General features: G+C 46.4%; 1 protein-coding gene across 2 annotated transcripts; it reads left to right on the plus strand.

Moving 5' to 3' along the window:
- The first annotated feature begins 2510 nt into the window (after positions 1-2510).
- Positions 2511-25030, plus strand: FECH (ferrochelatase). 2 transcript variants are annotated; one of them, XM_040421051.1, is made up of 11 exons: positions 2511-2695; positions 6246-6360; positions 7461-7580; positions 8129-8277; positions 16059-16193; positions 17301-17407; positions 17803-17901; positions 20265-20372; positions 22354-22518; positions 23656-23715; positions 24135-25030. In XM_040421051.1, exons 1-11 carry the CDS (start codon positions 2635-2637, stop codon positions 24267-24269), a joined length of 1254 nt encoding a protein of 417 aa, XP_040276985.1. In that variant the 5' UTR covers positions 2511-2634; the 3' UTR covers positions 24270-25030. The 2 variants fall into 2 exon arrangements, with proteins under 2 accessions (XP_040276985.1, XP_040276986.1); XM_040421052.1 differs by lacking the exon at positions 2511-2695 and having other exon boundaries at positions 6273-6410.
- The last annotated feature ends 812 nt before the right edge of the window (positions 25031-25842 follow it).

Here is a 25842-nt window from a genome sequence, read left to right on the forward strand (position 1 = left end):
GAACTGATGTCTGTACATAGACCCATCGAAACGAATGGGTCCGGATTCAGTGCGGGTGCTATGCGTCCACGTCACGCATTGCACCCGCATGGAAAACTCGCTCGTGTGAAAGGGGCCTTAATAATGACCAAACTTTTTTCTTCTCATCGCTTTCCAGGAGCTATAAGGCCCCTTTCACACGGGCGAGTTTTCCGCGCGGGTGCAATGCGTGAGTTGAACGCATTGCACCCGCACTGAATCCGGAACCATTCATTTCTATGGGGCTGTGCACATGAGCGGTGATTTTCACGCAATGCAGGCCCCATAGAAGTGAATGGGGCTGCGTGAAAATCGCAAGCATCCGCAAGCAAGTGCGGATGCGGTGCGATTTTCACGCACGGTTGCTAGGAGACGATCGGGATGGAGACCCGATCATTATTATTTTCCCTTATAACATGGTTATAAGGGAAAATAATAGCATTCTGAATACAGAATGCATAGTAAAATAGCGCTGGAGGGGTTAAAAAAAAAAAAAAAAAAAATTGAACTTACCTTAGTCCACTTGTTTGCGCAGCCGGCATCTCTTCTGTCTTTATCTTTGAGCAATAGGACCTTTGATGACATCACTGCATTCATCACATGGTCCATCACATGATCCATCACCATGGTGATGGATCATGTGATGGACCATGTGATGAGCGTAGTGACGTCATCAAAGGTCCTATTGCTCACAGATGAAGACAGAAGAGATGCCGGCTGCGTGAACAAGTGGATTAAGGTGAGTTAAATATTTTTAAAAAATTTTTTAACCCCTCCAGCGCTGTTTTACTATGCAGTCTGTATTCAGAATGCTATTATTTTCCCTTATAACCATGTTATAAGGGGAAATAATACAATCTACACAACCTTGAACCCAAACCTGAACTTCTGTGAAGAAGTTCGGGTCTGGGTACCACATTCAGTTTTTTATCACGCGCGTGCAAAACGCATTGCATGAGCCCTATCGTTAAGAACTGTGTGAGGGCTTGATTTTTGTGGGACAACTCGTAGTTTTCATTGCTATTATTTTGTTCCCTTTTTATGGTTTTCGGGATTTTATGTTTGTAAGGCTACTTTCCGTTTTAGTTTTCCGGTATTGAGATCCATCATAGGGGCTCCATACCAGAAAAAAAAACGCTTCAGTTTTGTCCCCATTCATTGTCAATGGGGACAAAACTGAACTGAACAGAACAGAATGCTCCAAAATGCATTCCATTTCCGTTCCGTTTAGTTGCGTTCCCATACCGGAGAGCAAACCGCAACATGTTGTAGTTTGCTTTCCGTCCTGGGATGCGGAGCAAGACGGATCCGGCATTATCCCCAATGCAAGTCAATGGGGACGGATCCGTTTTCTCTGACACAATGGAAAACGGATCCGTCCTCTGTTGACTTTCAATGGAGTTCATGCCGGATCCAGCAAAAACGCTAGTGTGAAAATAGCCTTATTTTTAAAATTTCCATAGAAATGAATGGAGGGTGGCAGCGCATGCGCAGCCTCCCCTGTTCCCTCTGGGGGATCTATTCTAGAGACAAGAGCAGGTCCCAAAGGTGGGACCTGCACCTATCCGCCATTGGTGGCATATCCTAGCGATATTCTACCAATGTCTAAGATAAGAAAACCCCTTTAATAAAACTTTAACTTTTAGTTCCGGATCCGGTTTCTTAATTTTCAGTATAATACAACCGGATCCGTTCTGAACGGATGCAGACGGTTGTTTTATTATAATGGAAGCGTTTTGCTGTGGTTTAAAAATACCCTGCCGGATCTCAAACCGGACAGCAAGAACGCAGATGTGAATGCAGCCTTAGATCACAGCGCTCAGCTGTACCAGGCTCGGCTATCTGGAACTTCCATAGAAATCAATGGAATGGACGAGTGCATGTGAGGCTGGCCGCTCCATTCATTTCAGGGTGGCTGCAGGGGGTATAGGCCTCCCTTTCTCGTCATATCACACCAATCTAATAGTTATCCATTATCCTCTGAATAGGGGATAACTTTAACCAACCGGAATACCCCTTTAAGGATTTAACTTTGGAAACCCCTTTAGTCCCCTTACCGATATAAATAAAATACTGGAGCAAATGCTCACATAGGAACCAATCACATTGCAGCTTTCATTTCTCCAGACCAAGATTGAAGATAAAAGCTGCACTGTGGTTGGCTTGTTTTTCAGTGCTGCGCTCCACTCTGATTGGCAATTTTTTTTCAATGCTGCACTCTGATTGGCTATCTTCTGAACACTTCTCCCCTGTCAAGCAACGCATCAGCTTTTTTTTTTTTTTTTTTGCAATATCATCCAAAAGCACTGATCTGATTGGTTGCTGTGTGCACCTGCTTCCATAGCAACCAATCAAATTCCGACTGTCGCGCTAGCAGCGCAGGTTGACAGTTAAAGTCGTCATCTGATTGGTTGGCATGTGAGGCCGCGCTCGGTGATGAGATGAGGCAGTGTCATCACGCGTGCGTTCCGGCGTCAGATCCTGGTTGCTCCGGTGTGTGTGCGGAGGGGGCGGCTCCAGGCCCGGCCCTCTATGGACATATATGTGCGGGCTCTGCCTCCGGGAGGCGTGTCCGTTGTATAACAGGTGGGGGCCGGGGCAGCACACACTGAGGGAATGCTCGCACTTCTGTCAGACATGGCTGCCCTGAGAGCTGCACGCCGCCTGCTGGCACACAGTGAGTGTGGGCGCTACTGCCCCGGGGAGATTCCACTGAGGACGGGGAGGGGGTCTGTGTATTGAGCCCTGCGCTGTGTGTACTGAGCCCTGTACTGTGCTGTGTGTACTGAGCCCCGTACTGTACTGTGCTGTGTGTACTGAGCCCTGTACTGTGCTGTGTGTACTGAGCCCCGTACTGTACTGTGCTGTGTGTACTGAGCCCTGTGCTGTGTGTACTGAGCCCTGTGCTGTGTGTACTGAGCCCTGTGCTGTACTGAGCCCTGTGCTGTGTGTACTGAGCCCTGTGCTGTACTGAGCCCTGTACTGTACTGTGCTGTGTGTACTGAGCCCTGTACTGTACTGTACTGTGCTGTGTGTACTGAGCCCTGTACTGTACTGTGCTGTGTGTACTGAGCCCTGTACTGTGCTGTGTGTACTGAGCCCTGTGCTGTGTGTACTGAGCCCTGTGCTGTACTGAGCCCTGTACTGTACTGTGCTGTGTGTACTGAGCCCTGTACTGTACTGTACTGTGCTGTGTGTACTGAGCCCTGTACTGTGCTGTGTGTACTGAGCCCTGTACTGTGCTGTGTGTACTGAGCCCTGTACTGTACTGTGCTGTGTGTACTGAGCCCTGTACTGTACTGTGCTGTGTGTACTGAGCCCTGTACTGTACTGTGCTGTGTGTACTGAGCCCTGTACTGTGCTGTGTGTACTGAGCCCTGTACTGTGCTGTGTGTACTGAGCCCTGTACTGTGCTGTGTGTACTGAGCCCTGTACTGTGCTGTGTGTACTGAGCCCTGTACTGTGCTGTGTGTACTGAGCCCTGTACTGTGCTGTGTGTACTGAGCCCTGTACTGTGCTGTGTGTACTGAGCCCTGTACTGTGCTGTGTGTACTGAGCCCTGTACTGTGCTGTGTGTACTGAGCCCTGTACTGTGCTGTGTGTACTGAGCCCTGTACTGTGCTGTGTGTACTGAGCCCTGTGCTGTGTGTACTGAGCCCTGTGCTGTACTGAGCCCTGTACTGTACTGTGCTGTGTGTACTGAGCCCTGTACTGTACTGTGCTGTGTGTACTGAGCCCTGTACTGTGCTGTGTGTACTGAGCCCTGTACTGTGCTGTGTGTACTGAGCCCTGTACTGTGCTGTGTGTACTGAGCCCTGTACTGTGCTGTGTGTACTGAGCCCTGTACTGTGCTGTGTGTACTGAGCCCTGTACTGTGCTGTGTGTACTGAGCCCTGTACTGTGCTGTGTGTACTGAGCCCTGTACTGTGCTGTGTGTACTGAGCCCTGTACTGTGCTGTGTGTACTGAGCCCCGTACTGTGCTGTGTGTACTGAGCCCCGTACTGTGCTGTGTGTACTGAGCCCCGTACTGTGCTGTGTGTACTGAGCCCCGTACTGTGCTGTGTGTACTGAGCCCCGTACTGTGCTGTGTGTACTGAGCCCCGTACTGTGCTGTGTGTACTGAGCCCCGTACTGTGCTGTGTGTACTGAGCCCCGTACTGTGCTGTGTGTACTGAGCCCCGTACTGTGCTGTGTGTACTGAGCCCCGTACTGTGCTGTGTGTACTGAGCCCCGTACTGTGCTGTGTGTACTGAGCCCCGTACTGTGCTGTGTGTACTGAGCCCCGTACTGTGCTGTGTGTACTGAGCCCCGTACTGTGCTGTGTGTACTGAGCCCCGTACTGTGCTGTGTGTACTGAGCCCTGTACTGTGCTGTGTGTACTGAGCCCTGTACTGTGCTGTGCTGTGTGTACTGAGACCTGTACTGTACTGTGTGTACTGAGCCCCGTGCTGCGCTGTGTGTACTGAGCCCCGTGCTGCGCTGTGTGTACTGAGCCCCGTGCTGCGCTGTGTGTACTGAGCCCCGTGCTGCGCTGTGTGTACTGAGCCCCGTGCTGCGCTGTGTGTACTGAGCCCCGTGCTGCGCTGTGTGTACTGAGCCCCGTGCTGCGCTGTGTGTACTGAGCCCCGTGCTGCGCTGTGTGTACTGAGCCCCGTGCTGCGCTGTGTGTGCACTGAGCCCCGTGCTGCCTTCTGCCCCGTGCCGCGCTGTGTGTGCGCCGTTCTGCCCTCTGTCCTGAGCTGTATAGTCGCACTGGTCGGTATCTTCTCTCCATATCCTTGGTGTACACACGGTGGGGCACTGATGCTATAGTTGGTATATTTCCTCTATATTCTCGCCCACTTTACACCCGTCATAATGTGATATATGGTGTGTGACCTACAAACACTGAGACATACTGCTTTAACCCCTTCCCGTCCTCTGCATGCAGATTGCCTGATCCGGCAGGCATTTCCGGCGACGACACTGCTTGCCGGATCACTCTGCCGCAAGTGTGAAAGTCGCCTAATATAGGCGTATTTCTGATCGTAAATGACCCCCAACGGCTTATTTAACAAAAAAAAAAAGCTTTAACGTAATAATAAAAAAAAAAAAGTAAAACTTAAACTTGAAAGTTAAAAAATATCCAAAAAATGACTGGTGAAATTGCTAAAACATAAAAGCTGTATAATAGTTGAGCTTCCCACAGACGACGCGCCCTCGTGCTGCTAAGTTGATGGAAAAAGTAAAAAGTTTTGGCTTTCGAAACACTGTGATAAAAAAAACAAAAGAACTAGGGCATAACTGCCCCCTGCAGCCCTCCCTGAAATGAATGGGGCGGCCGGTCAGGTTTGCAACCCACAGCTCTCACTTCTAACAGAACTACAACTCCCAGCATTGCAACAGCTGGAGAGTCGCTGGTCTGTAGAGCAGGTATTGCCCAATGTCCTTACATAACTCTGATCAGTGCAGGAAGGAGCAGATGCCACATGTTCTGACACACAGCGAGCTGTCAGATGACACGGACCCCGTCATATCAGAGATCACACCAGTGCGCCCCCTAGAGGAATCCTGTGCCAGCTTCAATCAGCAGACCAGTAGGGCAATTGGAGGGGGGTTCACAACATAGTTGAGGGCACTGAACCTGAAGGCTGTCAGCAGTTTTGAGGGGGCAAAACTGCTGACAGGCTCTTTAACAGACAAAACCAGTGGTATGATGTTGCCTAAAAATTTCTCCCGTGTTGCGCTGCTACAGTGACACCTGCTGGTGACAAGCAGTTATAACTAGAACTGGTACTCTCAAGGTGGGGGGTCAATTTACTAACATTTTTATGCCTGTTTGGTGTAAAAATAGTTGCAAGACCCACTTTTTGTGACTTTTTTTAAATGCCCATGTGGCAAAATTTCTTTCAGTCAGGGGCTTGAGTAGTTTTTACTTCCGCCTCGTCATAAATTAGGACTGTATCCAGTCACAATGTATCATCCTGGAGTCCTTATTGTATCCCTCACAGAGGATTGCCCCAGGCTGGATACGTTTGTAGCCATATATATTATGTCATTATAATGGATTTTCAGCATCTGCAAGACAGCAAGCAGAGATCTTGAAAACAGTGTTAAAAAAAAAAAACAACGCTAAATCTTTTAGAAAACCATTATATTTTGGTAAAGTCAACTTTTTTTTTTTTTTGTATTTTTGGATGCAGTTTTATTAATAGGTTGTTGCTGTCGCCCCTTTTCACTTGTGCAGCTCTGAAGCCACAGAACGCAGGATCGTCACTGACTCGTCGGTGGAAATCTACAGCGACAGCTGCTGCAGCAACCCAGGGCGTAGAGGCCAAGACTTATGTGCACCCTGATAAGAGGTAAGTAGTATGGGTGTGAAGCCTGGCCGGCCGGATTTCGACTGGTGTGGGTAATTTTTTCTTTTTTTTTTTTTTTTCTTTTTTAATGCTGCAATAAATGTCACTTAAAGGCCTTGTCTGCAAGTTATATATTGATGACCTTTCCTCAGAATAAGGACTCGTGCACACGTCCGTAAGTGTTTTACGGTCCGCAAAATGCCGGCAGAGTCCATGCTGCAGTTTTATTTATTTATTTATTTATTTTTAAACTTCCGTTTATGTCCTACCCTTGACTGCAACAGACAAGAATAGGACATGTTCTATAATTTTTTATAAAAAATTTTTTTCGCGGGGCCACGGAACGGACGTGCATATGCGGACAGCGCACTGCCTTGCTGTCTGCATCATTTGCGGCCGCGTTGAAAAGAGCAGGTCAGCGTCTTATCTGCAAAAAATGCAGATCAGATGTGGACAGAAACTAAGGACTTGTGCATGAGCCCTAATCCATAACGGTTTAGTAGGGGGTTCAACTTTTGGCACCCTTGCCTGTGACATTGGGTCCATTGGTCACATAGCCGTTCTGCAACTTGGTTCCATTCAAGTGAATGGGGCAGAGCTGCAGTACCAAGCACAGCCACTATCCAATGTACGGCGCTGTGCTTGGTAAACTATGAAGAGACTGCAGTCCCTTCAAAGTCAGACCCCCACTGATTCAATATTGATGAATTGGCCTGAGGAAAGGCCATCAGTATTTACCTCCTGAATAACCCCTTTAAAGGGGTTGTGCTATCTCCGACATTGGAAGCATATCGTTAGGCTATGCCCCCAATGTCTGATATCTGTGGGTCCCACCTTGGAACCTGCAGAGCTGGCGGGCCAGTGATGGAGTTAGAACCCAGCCTTGGGATCAGGCAAGTATTTTTACCGCTGTAGAAGAGCTCCTCAAAGGTGAACAACCCCTTTAAGTCCTGTTGGGGCATTTGGACATCATAGATGGGTGGTCGCTGTGCACTTTATGGACGGACGGCGTAGTTTCTACTATATAATGTAGCTCCCACTTCTAGTTACTTGCACCATGTTGACTGTGTTGTCCAGCTGACTGAGTCGTACTCTTTATCCAGGAAACCTAAAACCGGGATTCTGATGCTGAACATGGGTGGTCCAGAGACCCTCGATGATGTCCACGATTTCCTACTTAGATTATTTTTAGACAAAGACCTCATGACGCTTCCAGCACAGAGGTATGTAAATCTGCATGTTATCCCCCCAAACTCTCTGTGTAAAATCTCTGAATATCTGTGATACTTAAAAGGGGTTCTCCGATATAGAAACTTAATTGTCCTACACCCTGTAAGGGAATTCTGAGGGGGACCTCTGTTCAGGATCCTCATCTCCTGACCAGAGTGAAGAGCGTTCACAAATGGCATCTCCCTGACTCTGGAGGACCCGTCCCATATTACACAGACAGCCTATTGATATAATTGGGCACTGTGGGATGCTTCCTTTCCAGTGTGGTGGCGCCACTAAGTAACTGAAAACTTACTGCCAGGTTTTCCCACAGGATCCCAACAGTGATCATAGTCGCCATTGAGACGTCCTCTTGTGTTACGTTCTTAGAGGTTCTCTTCCTCCATTTAAATTTTTATTTTTCTATTTCTAAATTCCCAATGGTAAGGATACTGGATGGCCATAATTATGGGGCAGTCGCTGCTCCCACTGGGAACTACATACTGGAAGCTGCTGGTCTAGTATTGTAGATGTAAAGAAAGAAACTCTGTCTTCTTTTTAGTAAACTTGGACCTTTTATTGCCAAACGCCGCACGCCAAAGATACAAGAACAATACCGAAAAATTGGCGGTGGATCCCCTATTAAAAAATGGACGGCACTTCAAGGAGAAGGCATGGTGAAGCTGCTGGACGAGCTCTCTCCGGCCACGGGTAAATCTTACTGATACAGACTGCGTTTTACACGGTATAATTTAATGTGACGCTACATATTAGATAGTAGAAGCTCACCCTCTGACACATCGGGGGTTTTACGCTGGTCTTTGATAGACCTTGAGCTGCCAGATGATGCACCTAACTTTAAAGTAGGCACTTCCTGCAGCAGTCCATGTGCCTAGATTTAAATTTAACTTCTGTTTCCACATGTATATTAGTGAATTTGCCCCCACCACTTCCCAGTGACGAGAACGGCGTAAACCGCTTGTTGCATGGGCGTTTAAAAAGTTGCAAAACTAGGTCTTACCACTTTTTTTTTTTTTTTTTTTTTTTTTTTTTTTTTTTTTCTTGTTCTAGTAAATGATCACTATTGCATTCAATGTAGCACACTAAAGTCGCTCTGTATATTAAAAAGAATTGTGCCGCCATATTAGGCCTCGTGCATATGGCTGGGTTACAGACCTGGGCAGATGTACAGTACGTGAGGCCTCTGCGCTGTCACACGGAGGTTTCACGTGAATACTGCTTTGCCGTTCTATACAATTAAAAATAAAAGTATGCCAGCATATATCGGATCAACAAAGGCCAGAATGATGCTTTTTGGCTTCCATTGGGTGAATGGAGGCCTAAATTAAAAAGGAAGAAATGTGAACATAGCTCCCCCCGTACACATGTACGCTTGGTGCGTCCACTCGTGCCGATGTCCTGAATGGGGACAGAGGGGAATGTTCCTGCAGACACCAATGCCTGCTCATCTCCCCAAGACCACAAGCATCAGGCATGTTAAAATCCAACAGCCCGAACCTTATCTTCCCACGACGTCTGCCATCAAGGGAGTGTTGAGACCCCCATACACATTGTGGTCGACCATTGTCCCTGTCATTGGTGTGTTCAGCAGGCATTGAGTGTGCGTCTTCACTTGTTTCAGTTTGAAGGAAATTTGTCCTGTAATTTACACTTGTTGACAACAACAAACCCTGCACCGAGAAGGAGATGTGATAATGATAAATTAAAGTGATCACAATATTAGGGTAAAGGAGTAGATTATTGGGGGAAACTGTACAATATATTTTGAAATAGATGGGACGCGGCCTCTGGCCGGGTTACAGGATGGGACGCGGCCGGGCATGGAGGTTTACGGGTTCCTGGTATCCTGAGACACATTTGCCCACAGATGTTACAGCTGGGCCTGTAGATCCTGCACACTTGTAGGTTGGTGAAGCTGGCGTCCTAGCTGGTCCCATAAATGCTGGATTGGTGATAGATCTGGTGACCGGGCAGCCGAGGAAGTGTTGTAATCTGGAGGAGACATTCCTGGGAAACCCTTGCTGATTTAGCAGTCTTTTGATCTTTAGATAAGGGAGGGTCCTGCCTTGGATGCAGTCTGTTTATGTTGTTGTCGACTTCAAAGCATTTACCATGTTGTACAGCAGTGTGTATAATCTGCCCCCCTCCCCATCTCCTGTAACGAAGTATCTCACTGGTCCCAATGTGGAACTGGTAATTCAGAACAAAGGGGTTTTCCATTACGCCCCATGACAGCACCTGTGAGAGATCCTCCTCCTTCCGGACAGGAAACAGGAACTTCCCAGATCTTTAAATTGGTCCCATGCCTTCCACCTTCAGTTCTTTCCTGTTTCCTGTCCAGGGACAGGAGGATTTCTTTCCAGGTCTATAGGGTTAAGACGAAACCTAGTGGAGGTACCTGTCGGCGTAAGTCTCCACTAGGAGCCGCTGAGAAGTCCGGCGTCTGCATTTTCTTCCCTTCTTTGGAGCCATGGGGGGATGCCTGGGCTGCCTCGTGTCCCTGCCTGCCGGCGAAGTCGCGGCATGAGGGGGGAGCTGCGTCTTCCCTCTCATTGAGGCTGGCTGTGCTGGACGCGCGCGTCGCGCCGGAAGTGACGCGTGCGTTCCACCGGCCGGAAGGGGAGGAGCTAAAACATGGCGGGCGCTGCGCGGCCCATTTGAAAAAGGGAACGCCGGCCAGCCAGCGTCGAGGGAGTAGCAGCAGGATCGACCGGCACAAGCGGCACCTACAACCCTCGATTGGCCCCCTTTACACAGCACGATAATGCAGGAAGAAGGGGATGTACAACAGCGCACCGACAGACAGGAGCAGCTTTTGGAACCCAGCATGGTACTCCTGGGGGTAAGAGGGGTTAACCCCCACCATCTCCCTTTGGGGAGTTATTATTTTGGCCAGGTTAAACTGATGGGATGTTTTATTAAATGCAGGCTAAAGAGGCCCCAAGGAAAGCTTCCCACAAAAGAGCTAAGGAGTGTGGAATCTGCAAGAGGAAGTTGGATTCATCTTACTCCAAGACATGTTGTCAGCCATGTCTGGATAAGTTAGTGGCAGAGGAGTCGCCATCTTTATTACAGAGTATCCAGAATTTAGTAAAAAATGAAGTCCGTTCGTCCGTAGAGGAGCTTAGAAAATCCCTGCCTAGCTCATCCAGGCATAAGAAGGCCCAGGCGGTAGCGGAGGATACTACGGACTCCGAGTCTGAGGAGGGCGCTATTGTAGACTCAGATTCCTCTTCCGAGGATTTGACAGGGAAGCCGTTGTTTAGAGCTGAAGATACGGACCTATTATTGAAGGCGGTTAGATCCACGATGGAGCTGGGGGAGGAAAAGGAGTCCAGGTCTAGACCAGAGCTGATGTTTGAGAGCCTTAAGCCCAAAAGGTCTAGAGTTTTCCCCATTCAGGACTGTATAAAGGACCTGATTAAACGTGAATGGGAGAAGCCCGATAAAAAATTCTTTATCCCTAGAGCGGTCAAGAGAAAGTACCCCTTTGATGATCAGGAGGTCTCAGCTTGGCAGGAGGTACCAAGGGTAGACGCTCCTGTAGCTAAAATAAATAAAAAGTCAGCCCTTCCGTTTGAGGATCTAGGGTCCCTTAAGGATCCCATGGACAAAAGGGCTGACGCATACTTAAGGAAGAATTGGGAAGCTTCCACCTCTGCCTTTAAGCCAAATATAGCAACTACCTCGGTGGCTAGGTCATTAAAGCTCTGGTTGGAGGAATTAGAGTCTCATATAGAGAATAAGACTCCTAGGGATCAGCTGCTTGAGGCAATACCAACTATGTCCAGGGCAGTGGACTTTATTTCTGATGCCTCTGCTGATGCATTGAGGCTTTCCGCTAGGGCGGCTGCCCTATCCAATTCAGCCAGAAGGTCCTTATGGTTGAAAGGGTGGAGGGGCGACGTAGCTTCAAAATCTAAGCTTTGCGCCTTGCCTTGCCAAGGAGATTTTTTATTTGGATCAGCCTTAGATGACATTTTAGATAAGGCATCCGATAAAAAGAAAGGATTTCCAGCACCGTCCTTTCCTAAACAGGGGAAGCCATTTCGGAATAATGAAAGAAGGAAGGCTTTTGGGGATCCAAAGAAAAGGAGGGAGTGGAGATCTGATAAATCAAAAAGTGTCCTGTTTAAACCCAGACCTCAAACATCAGGTTCCACTCAACAATGACGCCAGACCCCAGGTGGGCGGTCGCCTTTCTTTATTTTTTCCAGCCTGGCGAAATATTACCGCAAGCGCCTGGGTAAAGGATATTATAAAGGAAGGCTATCGCCTAGACTTCAAGAGACTACCACCCAGGACATTCAAAGTTACTTCTTTAAATCAAAATTCTCCAAAACAGGTGGCACTTTCGGAGGAAATAAACAACCTCCTGGGAAAGGCAGTCCTTGTCCCAGTCCCCATGGACGAACAAGGAGAGGGTTTCTATTCAACCCTATTTCTGGTCCCCAAGCCCAACGGTACGTTCAGACTGATTATAAATTTAAAAGGTCTCAACCAGTATCTGTCCTACCAGAAGTTCAGGATGGAGTCCATCTCCTCCACGGTCCTCCATCTGTTTCCCAACTGCGTGATGGCCTCAATAGACATAAAGGACGCCTACTACCACGTGCCCATCCATCCCTCGTCCCAAAAATACCTGAGGGTGGCAGTGAAGATGGGGGAATCAATCGTCCATTTACAGTTCAGAGCACTTCCTTTTGGGGTATCACAGGCGCCGAGGCTCTTCACAAAGCTGATGGCGGAGGTAATGGCGGAAGTAAGGAGGTCGGACATCATTATAGTCTCATACCTGGACGACCTTCTCCTGGTAGGGCAGTCCCCAGAGCAGTTGAAATCTCACATACAAAAGGTCCTGGGGATCCTCATGAGCCTGGGCTGGTTAATAAATTGGGACAAATCATCCCTGATTCCAACATCCAGATGCGTTTTCCTCGGCATCCTGTTAGACTCTCAGACTCAGAAATCTTATCTTCCAGCAGACAAAAAGGAGGGGATTCAGCAGAAGATCAGGTCTTTCAGCAAGGTCAAGGAAGTCCCCTTAAGAAAAGCTATGTCTATTCTGGGTCTGATGACGGCTTGTATTCCGGCTGTGAGGTGGGCCCAATTCAGGTCCAGAATACTGCAACAGCTCATTCTATCCAAATGGGATGGGAGGTCGCTATCCCTGGATCACAAGATTGTGGTCCCGGGTTCAGTAACCCGGTCCCTAGCTTGGTGGCTAAAGGCTTCGAACCTCGGTCAGGGGGTAGAGTGGGTGAGACACGATCCCTTGATAATTACCACCGACGCAAGCCCTTGGGGATGGGGGGCCCATTCAGTTTTGGGGGTTTTCCAAGGTCCTTGGTCAAGAGACCAGAGTGCTCAGTCCCAAAATGCCAGGGAATTAAGAGCAGTCCTGTGCGCACTAGAGAAAAGTCTCCCTTTTTTGTCCCAAAAGCATGTCCAGGATCCTATCAGACAACGCCTCGGTGGTGGCTTATATAAACAAACAAGGGGGGACAAGATCCTATCGACTAATGGAGCTGGCATCCAGGATTTTCTTGTTGATACAGAGGAAAGTTCTGTCCCTCTCAGCGGTGCACCTGAAAGGCTCAGAGAATCACCAGGCGGACTTTCTCAGCAGACACAGATTCAGTCAGGCGAATTGGTGTCTGAATCAGGAAGTGTTTCACCAAATACAGGCCCTATGGGGATCCCCTACGATAGATCTATTCGCCTCAGTGGAAGACAGAAAGTGCAAAAAGTTCTTTTCTCTCAGCAGGGAGGATCAGTCGATAGGCACAGATGCGCTCTCACAGTCGTGGGGGAAGGGCCTAGTCTATGCGTTTCCTCCCATCAGTCTATTGCCCAGAGTGATCCAGAAGATCAGAGGGGAGCAGGCGACGGTGATACTAATAGCACCATTCTGGCCAAGAAGAGTCTGGTTTGCTTGATTGAGGAGACTATCAATAGCCGATCCTTGGGTGCTTCCGGAAAGACAGGACCTATTATATCAGGGCCCTCTACATCATCCGGAAGTCAAGAACCTCCACCTGACGGCTTGGATTTTGAGAGGACATTCTTCAGGTCTAGAGGCCTATCAGAACAGGTCATCGGGACTCTCCTAGCTAGTAGGAAGAAAGTCACCTCCGAAATCTATCTGAGAGTATGGAGAACCTTCCTTCGGTTTGCAGGTCCAGGCTTAGACTTGAGCTCACCCAACATCCCGTTAATTTTGAACTTTTTGCAGGAAGGCCTTAACAAAAAGCTTAAACCCAGCACTCTCAAGGTGCAGGTCTCAGCTCTGAGTGTCCTGTTCGACTTTCGATTGGCTACTCATCCTTGGGTCAAAAGGTTCATTAGGGGGTCCTCTAGACTATGTCCTATAGTTAGATCTAAGTCAGCCCCCTGGGACCTTAACCTGGTTCTTTCTGCTCTTACCAAGGCTCCGTTTGAGCCTCTGGGGGACATCCCCTTAAAGATGTTGTCCTATAAGACCGTATTTTTAGTGGCCATTACATCTGCCAGACGAGTAGGAGAGCTGTCCGCCTTGTCCTCTTCCCCACCATATACTCAGATTCTGGAGGATAGGATTGTTTTCAAACCAGACCCTGCATTCCTGCCCAAAGTAGTGTCTGTATTCCATAAGTCTCAGGAGATAGTTCTCCCTTCCTTTTGTCAGGACCCAAAGAATGAGGGAGAAAGATCTTTTCATACTTTAGATGTTAGAAGGTGTGTCTGTGAGTATTTAGAGTCTACAAAGGACTTTAGAAAGACCCCGCAACTCTTTGTTCAATTTCAGGGTCAGAACAGGGGCTCAAAGGTTACAAGCCGTACCTTAGCCAGATGGATCAAGAGAGCGATAGGTTTGGCATATTCACTATCAGAGTGTCAGGTCCCTTCAGATTTTTCAGCCCATTCTACCAGGGCAGTAGCCTCTTCCTGGGCAGAAAAAGGGTGTGCTACTATAGAACAGATCTGTAGGGCTGCAACGTGGAGTTCTCCCTCTACGTTTTACAAGCACTACAGGTTGGACCTTTCATCTGTGCAGGATATGTCTTTTGGGAGAAAGGTGCTGCAGGCTGTAGTCCCTCCCTAATAATTATCTAGTCTAGTCTCTCACAGGTGCTGTCATGGGGCGTAATGGAAATACTTCAATTACTCTTACCGGTAATATGTTTTCCATGAGCCCATGACAGCACCTACATAATTCCCTCCCTTATTTAAAAAAAAAAAATAAAATATATATATATATATATATAATAATAAGACTTTTATTTATAAAGAATGATGATGGGAAAAAAGGAAAAAAAAAAAAAAAAAAAGAGAGAAGGAGAAATTTACTCTTTAGTATAGTGCCAAAGAAGAGATATGCCTGGCATATATTTGGCGCAGAGTTTTTTCTATTATGTTTTCTCGCCTATGTTGTTAGTTTTTACTATATATAGGTGCGTTGCTGGTCCCAGGAATCTTGTCAAATACTGAAGGTGGAAGGCATGGGACCAATTTAAAGATCTGGGAAGTTCCTGTTTCCTGTCCGGAAGGAGGAGGATCTCTCACAGGTGCTGTCATGGGCTCATGGAAAACATATTACCGGTAAGAGTAATTGAAGTATTTCTGACTGGTTTATACTGAAGACCTATCTTCAGTATCTGATCAGTGAGGGCCCAAGATCCCCGTTGATCAGCTGTTTGAGGCGGGTGACCGTCACGGCCTTCTCGCAGCTTTTCCTTGGCCAGTCATGTCACGTTGATCGGTCATATGGCCTAGGCGCAGCTCAGCCCCCACCCAAGTGAATGAGACGGAGCTGCAATACCAAGCGCAGCCGCTATACAATATTCGGTGCTGTGAGAAGGCGTGCTCAATATGGAGTGCCACAGCCGCATGATAAAGGTGATTGACGGGGGTCCTGGGTGTCAGACCTCCACCAATTAGATAATGATGACCTATCCAGAGGATAGATAATATATAATATAGAGCAGCACAGCAGTACCTTTAGTATGGAACTTCAAGAGTGCATCAGCCCATCCAAAGCCCCAGATCCATAGGGGTCAATATGACAGCATCTAAAAGAGAAAGCGATGGCAGCATCTCCAGTCCAACAAGATTTATTCACACGTGGTGCACGAGACGGTACAAAAGGTCCAAAGATAGCCTTTTTCAAGCTACTTCTGAAGTGTAAAACAGGAGTATATAAAGCACATATGATCCCTCCTCCCAATGTTCTTTATATACTCCTGTTTTACACTTCAGAAGTAGCTTGAAAAAGGCTATCTTTGGACCTTTTGTACCGTCTCGTGCACCACGTGCGAATAAATCTTGTTGGACTGGAGATGCTGCCATCACTTTCTTTTTTGGAGGCTATCCAGAGGATAGGTCATTAGTATAAAACAGTCAGACAACCCCTTTAATAATTAACCATCCATAACAGTTTTCCTGAGAAATTTTTGTATCGGAACGTGTTTTGAGTTTTTTTTTTTTTGCAGCACCACATCAATATTACATTGGCTTCCGTTACGTACATCCGCTTACTGAAACCGCCATTAAAGAAATGGAAAGTGACGGAGTAGAGCGAGCAATTGCCTTCACACAATACCCCCAGTATAGCTGCTCCACCACAGGTGAGGAGATTACTTTGTCTTTTTTTTATTTATTTTTTATGCAGGGGGAAAGGTAATATTACATGGCGGCCATTCAATGAATATCCATCTACATAATATGTAGGGCTCTACAAAAGGGAGCGCTTCCGCTTGTTAGCGGTTCTCTACTGTGGCTCCTAGGTTGGGTTCTTACTTTACTACATTGATGTTCCCTAATTGGATTCCTAATATTCCATACCTTACTTACATTTCCACGTGTTATGAATCATTGATCTGGATTAACAATGTTTTTAGCACTGGGGAATCCCTAGAAAAAAGTTTGGATGTCAGGGAACGTCTACCAATTAATTAAGTACAGTAATGCGTTCACATGTTGTTGTTTTTTTTTCCGTTTTTGTTTTTCATGCAGCAAAGTGGAGATTCTACCCGCTGAGGTTTAAAAAAATAAATAAAAAAATGTAATCTCTTAAAGCCCACACTGACTGACCTGAGCTTTATTTTTACTAACCTGGGCTTTGTGTGGGAGGTGGTGAACGTGGTACAAGAGGCGGACTGTTTTATAGTAGTGCTGGGAACTTCATTACTTAGTGCAATGGTCTGCCACCTATGATGAAGTCACTACAACTCCCAGCATGCTCAACCATAGCTTCTCAGGAGATGGATATCACTGGTCCATAGTGTATGCCAGTGTTTCCCAACCAGTGTGCCTCCAGCTGTTGCAAAACTACAACTCCCAGCATGCCTGCACAGCCAAAGGCTGTCCGGGCATGCTGGGAGTTGTAGTTTTGCAACAGCTGGAGGCACACTGGTTGGGAAACACTGGTGTATGCCTCTGCTCCACTCATTGGAGATTTGTGGAGGAAGAGAGAGCCTTCTGCGCTGTGTCCTGTCCTGATTCCTGGATGCTACTGTAGACGGTTGGAGTGATGTCATTGTGCCCTTCTGTATCTGTCTTTAGACAAGACGTAAGACTGAGCTGCACTGATGGCCTCTACGAATCCACCCTTTGGGATCTAAATGAACAGTGCCAATTTAAAATATTTTTGGGGGCATTTTGGAATTACAGCGGTTTTATTGACCATCACTGAGTTACATTTTTATTTTCTACTTTCTCATCCCTCTGTGCAGGAAGCAGCTTAAATGCAATTTATCGATACTATAATTCTAAAGGTATAAATCCCGGTATGAAGTGGAGTGTGATTGACAGATGGCCAACGCATCCTCTTCTCATCCAGGTAAGTAACAATGTGGATCTTTGTATGGCTAGTTTCACATCTGCAGTTGGGTGATCCGGCCTGCGGTTCTGGCAGAGAATGACGGCACTCTGACGGATGAAAAATGCTGCATGCAGCGGTTTTTATCCGGCCGACTCTCTGCATATTTGCCAGGTAGTGGCTGGATCTCTGCTGGACCCCATTACAGTATTGTCAATGGGGTCTATCGGCCAGGCGGCAATATTCTACAATGCCAGATCCGGAGGACTCCGGCAAGCTGTTCCCCACCGGAACAGCCTGTCTGAGACTCTGCCGTAGATGTGAAATCCTGCTTATCTGGTGTTTGACTGGGTCAGCTGCTCTTGTTGAATACTGAAATTGTATATATCTTTACCCCCCTCCCCTCCCCCCTTTAGTGTTTTGCTGATCACATCCAAAAAGAACTGAAAATGTTTCCAGAAGAAAAGAGGGCGGACGTGGTCATTCTTTTCTCTGCGCACTCTTTGCCAATGTCGGTATGTACCCTGATGTAAACAATTAATCTCCCTTTTCAAATTATGAGACACCTTTTATTAAGACTGGCATTTTAGCCGCTGGGCTTAATAACCACTATACCTAGTGGTGGATCCGCTGGTGTTATGTAGAGGAGCCGGCCTCTCCATAACTCTGGCGGATCCACCGCCGCTTCTATATGTAAGACCGCTTCCGAGCTGTCTTACGTTTTAGACTATTTTCTACTCCCTGAAACAGACATAGAAAATGGTAAATGGGACCGGCCCATCCCCTGCCACGCCTCCTTTTTTTAGATTTGGTGGGAGCTGGGAAAAGTCGCAGATTGCGGCTCAACTAACCGGTGCGTCCCAATCTGCACCAGAAATATGCCTAATATAGGTGTATTTCAGCTTCATAAATGACCTCCCTACGTTTTTAGGAAACCTGATTCTAAATGGTTGCTACACTTCCTACCCCTGCTGTCTGTGTGTTAGCATCTGTCCTCTGCAGTCATGTTAAAGGGGTATCTTCATCTGTGACATTTATGGCTGGAAATGCCATAAATTTCTGATGGATTCAAGTTTCACCTCTGGGATCTACACCCACCTCAAACAGCGGTCCTGGAACCCAATCTTGCTTGGTGAGGCAGCGAATGAATGGCGGAGAGGTGGCCGTGCATGTGTGCAGCTCTCTGTTCACTTCTATGAGAATTTTGGAAACGGCTGAGCAGCCTTGATCTGCTAACTCCCTCAGAAGTGAATAAAGAGGGCGAAGTGGAAGCGTGAGGTTGCTGCACACGTGGAGGTACAGCTCTCTCCATTCTCTTTTGGTGATGGCAGAGAAAGTGCACTGGACCTGTGTGTGGAGAAAAAAAATACATAAAAAGCCAATAGACAAAAGACGTGTGTAGGGCTTGCATGTCATGTTTTCCATACGCGTTTAGCTAAGGCTACTTTTACACCCGCGTTTGGTGCAGATCCGTCATGGATCTGGACAGACGGATCTGTTGAGATAATACAACCGTCTGCATCCGTTCAGAACGGATCCGTTTGTATTATCTGTAACATAGCCAAGATGGATCCGTCTTGAACACTATTGAAAGTCAATGAAGGACGGATCCGTTTTTTATTATGCCAGATTGCATCATAGAAAACTGATCTGTCCTCATTGACTTGCATTGTGTGCCAGGACGGATCCGTTTGGCTCAGTTTCGTCGGATCCGTTTGGCCAAACTGATGCATTCAGAGCGGATCCTTTTCCATTCAGAATGCATTATGGCAAAACTGATCCGTTTTGGACCGCTTGTGAGAGCCCTGAATGGATCTCGCAAACGGAAAGCCAAAACGCCAGTGTGAAAGTAGCCTTACATATTATTTAACTCCCTAACCCCTGCAGTGCCCTTACGGTATACATGATGCTACCTGGACATCGTGTGGTTTCCCTCCCCCCAGTATAAAGAGTGTCCCCTTTAGTACCCCTCAGTTCTGCTTGGGTTAAAAATAAATACATAAATTTACTCGCCTCATCCACTTGCACGCGCTGTGACAGTTGCTCCTCATTAGATGCAAAAGGACCTATGACATCGCCATGCAATCGCACTGCTATTCACTGGCCGTAAAAAAATAAAATAAAAAATTGCCTTGGGAATAGCCCTATTGGCTTCAATTGGCTCTGAAAATGGCTGTTATGGCAGTAAAAAAAATAAATAAATAAAAAAGCCTTATGGCTGTTTTTCACAGCATTGGGAATGTAACCTTTTAAAGGGGTTGTCTCATCATGGACAATGGGGGCATATCGCTAGGATATGCCCCCATTGTCTTGTAGGTGCAGGTCCCACCTATATCGAGAACAGAGCCCCGCAAGGTGGTGGCTGGAGGACTCCGGTCCGGCCACCACCAAGCCGGCTCCCCGTAGAAGTGAATGAGAGCGTACCGTGCATGCGCTCCAGCCCCCCCCCGCTCCCATTCATTTCTATGGGGCCGACAGAAATTCTATTTTCGCTGGCGTCATAGAAAATGAACGGAGGGCGGCTGCATGTGCCCTCCTTCACTTGCGGGGCCCCGTTCTCAATATAGGTGCGGGTCCCAGATGTGGGACTCACACGTATAAGACAATGGGGGCATATCCTAGCGATATGCCCCCATTGTCCATGATGAGACAACCCCTTTAAACTTTTTTTTTTTTTTTTTTAAAGCAATATTTTAGCTTCACTATTTTTTTTTTTTTTTTTTGTGTGATGAAGGCTGTAAACTTTCTGTATCAGTTGCTTACGATTTTCAAGATCGCTGCTTGATGTAATTCAGTAGAAACCTCCTTTTTAGTTCCAGGAGAAGTCTGTCATATTTTGGGGTGCCACTTTTCTAAGCTGATCTTTGTTGCTTTACAGGTGGTGAATCGAGGAGATCCGTACCCACAGGAAGTTGGAGCTACAGTGCAAAAAGTAATGGAGAAAATTAATTTCTCCAATCCCTACAGGCTTGTGTGGCAATCCAAGGTATGTTACTCTCCTGCAGGTCTGTAATTCATGATGTAATCATGAACACCAGGGGTCTTCCCATCTCAAGATTTGTGGCATATGGCTAGCCAACACTGGGACCAGCACCTATCTCCAGACCGGGACCCCTGAATTGAAGGGTGAACAGCTACGGCCTCCCTTCAGTTCCCACAACAATCCCATAGCGGTGAATGGAGAGGTGGCTGCACTTGCTATAGGAATTCCAAAGATGGCCAAGAGCACTCCCTTGACTCTTTTCAGGAGTCCCGTGGCAGTGGATAGAGAGGACACCGCTCATGTGCTGGAAAAGGGAGCAGGTCCCAGAGGTGGGACCCGCACCTGTCTGACATCTGTGGCATATTGTAGCGCTATGCCACAAGTCTTGAGATGGGGAAAGCCTGTATTTTCCGTTTTCTCTTGTGCACAGTGCACGGGCTCTCAATATGTCACTTGTTGGTATGAAATTATCATGTGATTCCGCTGAATGGCTTTTTAGTCTAATCCTAGCACAATGACCATTAATCCTGTAGGAAACTGCTCCTTTAGAATAAGTCTAAGTCTGAGAAGTATGGAACTCCATTAAATCCTGTGTGCTGCCTGATTAGTTTTGGGGCTATGCATTTAAGGCGGTTTTTATAAATGTATTGATATGAGGCAGATGACAGCAGCGCCAATGATTTGAGGAGGAGCGATCCTGTAGTTATATTGTGAACACTGAAGCCCTATAGAGGTCTTCCATGTCGAGTGAAGGTTCTAGTCACATCCTGCATCTACTACAATAGGATCCACATTCATCATTATAAAACAGCTAAGTTTCTTATGCAGATTTTGCTCTGATGTAGTGACACTAGATGGCACTGTCTCACTATAGAAATGGATACCTTATTTTTGTACTGTAAGTGGGTATAGACCGCTATTGACACTGGGTTTTGATGGATGTAAGGAATAGCTTTTTGCCGGAAGGCCCAGCTGCCTCATGTAAAACATGAGCTTTCTGCTCTGAAGAGGGGGGGAGGATTAAAGTGGTATTTCCATCTCAGACAGTGGGGCATATCACTTGGTTATGCCCCCACCGTCTGATAGGTAGGACCCGCACCTATCTCGTAAACTGAGCCGGAAAAGTGAAGGAGGGCGCACCGCTCATGCGTGTCCGCCCTCCATTCATTTCTATGGGGTCGCTATTTCTATGGCTCGGCTATTTCCGTTGGCCCCATATAGATGAATGGGAGGGCATCGGGCTTGCGCGGCCACCGATTCCATTCACTTCAATGGGGCCGCTGGCTCGGCTATTTTCGGCGGCCCCATAGAAACGAATGAAGGGCAGCCACGCATGTGCGGTGTGCCCTCCTTCGCGTTACCGGCTCAGTTTACGAGATAGGTGGGACCCGCACCTATCAGACAATGGGAGCATATCCTAGCGAGGAAAACCCCTTCTCCCAAAGACCTTTGTTTGATGCACTGTGAGGAAATCGCTTTCTCAGATGCTCTCAGCCAATCAACATTGTTGAGAACTTAGCCATCCTGTCTGGCTCAGAGCAGAAGGCCGCTTTCTTTGGAGTGCTCCTCCCAGATCTCCTTTTCATCTGGATCCCAGGTGCAGTATACAGATGTAGTAGAGTTAACACGCATGCTTGAGACGTGTTATCTAAACTAAATGCGTTAAGCAAACACCTTCAATGGCTTTTGTTTCAAGATAACGCGATGAGTTAAGAAATTTGAGCTAAGAGTTTGTGTGTTAACCCTGCTACATCCGTACATCCAGTATTTTAAGGAACATATATTATTTTTTTTTTAATGTTTTGTCTAATTCCTACTTTTAACAAGTGTGTTATATTAAACCTGTTAATAGCAGAGGGGATGGGAGTTGGAGTAAATTATAACATGTTATATGCAAATAGGATGCATAAAGGGTGATAAAGACAACCATATCTTAATTTGCTCTAATGCCATTGTAACCATTTCTTGTTCATTGACTCTTTAGGTTGGACCCATGCCCTGGTTAGGTCCTTCTACAGATGAAACTATCAAAGGTCTGTGCCAGAAAGGGAAAAAAAATATTCTTCTGGTCCCCATTGCCTTTACCAGTGACCATATTGAAACTCTATATGAGCTGGATATAGAATATGCTGAGCATCTGGGCAAAGAGGTAATGTGAACTCTTAAGTATAATTTCATATCTCTTAATCAGGTTGCCCCCAAATTCTATTTTTACTTGAAACTGTTTTATGGTGGATTCTAAGGTACGGGAATAAATAGGCTTCAACAATGGCTCGGTGAATAAAAGGTTTATGAAGCAATGATAAAAAGACATGGTATAGATCACATACAACATAGAATAAAGAAACAATGCCTTAACCTACAGTCAATGTGCAAGCTCTTCCACCATTTTTGGGAATTGGCAGAACACAAACAGATATCTTCCTTTGAGCGTAATTCTCTGTTACATGCATAGAACTTTTATACCTGGCCTAGCGCCCCACCTTCCCTAATAATGTCTTCAGTGTGTAGCGCACACATGTCCTGGGCTAAGCACTCCGGATTGCAGTAACTCTGATACACTCACTGGTAAGAAGATTATCTTCTCAGGTCAGAGAAAAAAAAATTGCCTTCTGCTTCCAGCTCTATACGCTGTACAGTTTTCTGCGGTTGCCTGAAACAGCTGATTGTGATGTTGCTAGGTGTCGGACTCCCACCGATTCCATATTGATGACCTGTCCTGAGGATAGGTCATCAATATCTGTAGCCCGGACAACCTCTTTAAATATTGTGGACGTATATGGTATCCTCAGGACTGTTACAATCCATTTGTAGCATCACTTATGAGCGGTGTACGCTGTAACAAACAAATACATAAAACCTGCAGCAGAACGAGTTGGTTTTTTTTCTGCCCTTAATTTCTATTTTGGGGGGAAAAAAAATCAAAATGAAAATGTATCTAAACGTGACACCTGCATGAAGTAAAACTAAAAAGACAAAACAAAGCTACATTGAAAAAAAGTAAAGAAATCATGACCACAAGAATGCAAAGAGAAAAAATACAAAGTTCTTCTGATCCTTAAGGCCAAATTGGGCGCGTTTTTACCATCTCTGAGTGGAGCGCAATTGTATTTGTGTTCAGGCTACATCGCTCCTCTAAGTTTACGCAAAACCCCTGCCCAATTCCCCCTCAAGATTTTGGTTTGTACATTTGGCCATAACTTTCATTGGATCTTAAGCATTGTGTTCAGCAGTGTAACAGACGACAACCGCAAGACTCATTCCTCTTTGTCTTCAACTCTTTCAGTGCGGAGTGGAGAACATCAGACGGTCCGAATCCCTTAATGGAAATCCATTGTTCTCCAAGGTATCAGTATTGTTAAACTTGGTTTAATGCTATTGACTGTGGGCCGGTGATTATTGGTTCTTGCTTCTTAGCGCTGCTACAATGCACAAAAATCTATTCTCGTTTTAAGTGGGAAGAAGCCAAGTTAGCATAAACACTCCCAGACTTGCGTGGAGGCTATATACACCACGCACAATTGGAAGAGACAGCCTGTGCTTAAAAGTCACAAGGTTTCCTTTGTACAATGTCTTCCCAGGGGTGCCTGGGATTGAGAATGGGGAAAGCAGCACGGAGCAATCGATGAGGGGAAAAGTTGGAGATTTGCCTTAGTTTTGCTCTATTTGATTGCAACCAGCGCGTTTTACGTCTGCAGCAAATGTTTACATTTTATCGGATTTCTTTTGTCTAATTTGGCTTTTTTTTTTTTTTTTCCTCTCCAGGCTCTTGCCGACTTAGTTCTTTCCCATCTCAAGTCCAATGAGATCTGCTCGAAACAGTTAACTCTGCGGTGCCCGATGTGTGTTAACCCTGTCTGCGGAGAGGCGAAGGATTTCTTCAAGAAACAGAAGCTGTGACGCTACGCAAAATAAAAAGCACAAGCTTTCAGGATGCAATTTTTTATTTTTTGTTCTTCCAGTTTTACTAAATTTATGTATCTTTTTATTTATATATATCTAGTTTTTTTTATTATATATAAAAGCGGCTGTGCACCTGTTTTGGCATAGCTGAAAAGAGAAGCATGCTTGCCTGCTTCCTGGCACTAGCTGCTGCACTCCCAGGATGTAAATGTCCACTTTTGACACTGCACCCAATCGCTGGCTACCTGCTCCCCTTGTGTCACGTGACCATTCAACATGATGCAACAGGAGCAGGTCACCACTGCGGCTAGCGACTGGATGCAATGGCGTCAAAACGGAAGTTTTACACTTTGTGAGCAAAGTGGAGTGAAGATGTCAGGAAGCGGGTACAGATGCTTCCTTTTGAAAGTCTGCCTGAGGGGTTGGCAAAAACCCTCCCAAAGGTGCACAACCCCATTTAAGCACTAAAAGAGTTCCACGTACCGCCCCATTATCTGAAATGTCCCTGCCTAAAAATGTCCATAGGCAGGTGATATTTAAGGGTGTACTCTCGCCCTATAAAGTGGTAGCATAGTGTTAGGATATGTCATCTGTTTTTGAGTGTTCGGGTCTGACCTCTGTGACCTACAATGATCTTGAGAAGGAAAGGGCTGTAGCAGTGGTGTATTGCTATATAGGAGAAACGTTGTAAAATTCTGCATTCCATCGACAAAAAACAGACAATTTTCCATCTGTGTGGAAGCGGTGGTGAGACAGCATTCTGTGTGTCCAGTTATTTCCCCATTTTTATCATCTCCTAGCAACCATTTGTAAAAACGGACTGCACATGGACAATGGCGTATTGAGTGCCTTAGGTGAGTTTAGTGTGAAAAACAGACCAAAATATTGCATGCTGCTCAAACCAATGGTCTGCAAAGAAAATCAGACCTGTGAAATGTCAGCGTTCAGTCTGTGTGCTGTCCATTCTATGTTTGGACAACATACGGACGTGATCATTGCTCGTATCAGTGCGCCCTTAGGCCCCTTTCACACGGGCGAGTATTCTGCGCGGATGCGATGCGTGAGGTGAACGCATTGCACCCGCACTGAATACCGACCCATTCATTTCTATGGGGCTGTTCACATGAGCGGTGATTTTCACGCATCACTTGTGCGTTGCGTGAAAATCGCAGCATGCTCTATATTCTGCGTTTTTCACGCAATGCAGGCCCCATAGAAGTGAATGGGGCTGCGTGAAAATCGCAAGCATCCACAAGCAAGTGCGGATGCGGTGCGATTTCTTTTTTTTCCATGCACGGTTGCTAGGAGACTATCGGGATGGAGACCCGATCATTATTATTTTCCCTTATAACATGGTTATAAGGGAAAATAATAGCATTCTGAATACAGAATGCATAGTAAAACAGCGCTGGAGGGGTTAATTTTTTTTTATTTAACTCGCCTTAGTCCACTTGATCGCGATGCTGGCATCTCCTTCTGTCTCCTTTACTGAACAGGACCTGTGATGAGCATTCATTATACAGTCAGGTCCATAAATATTGGGACATCGACACAATTCTAATATCTTTGG

The sequence above is a fragment of the Bufo bufo genome, chromosome 2 (genome assembly GCF_905171765.1).
Source record: "Bufo bufo chromosome 2, aBufBuf1.1, whole genome shotgun sequence".
Taxonomy (NCBI): Eukaryota; Metazoa; Chordata; class Amphibia; order Anura; family Bufonidae; genus Bufo; species Bufo bufo.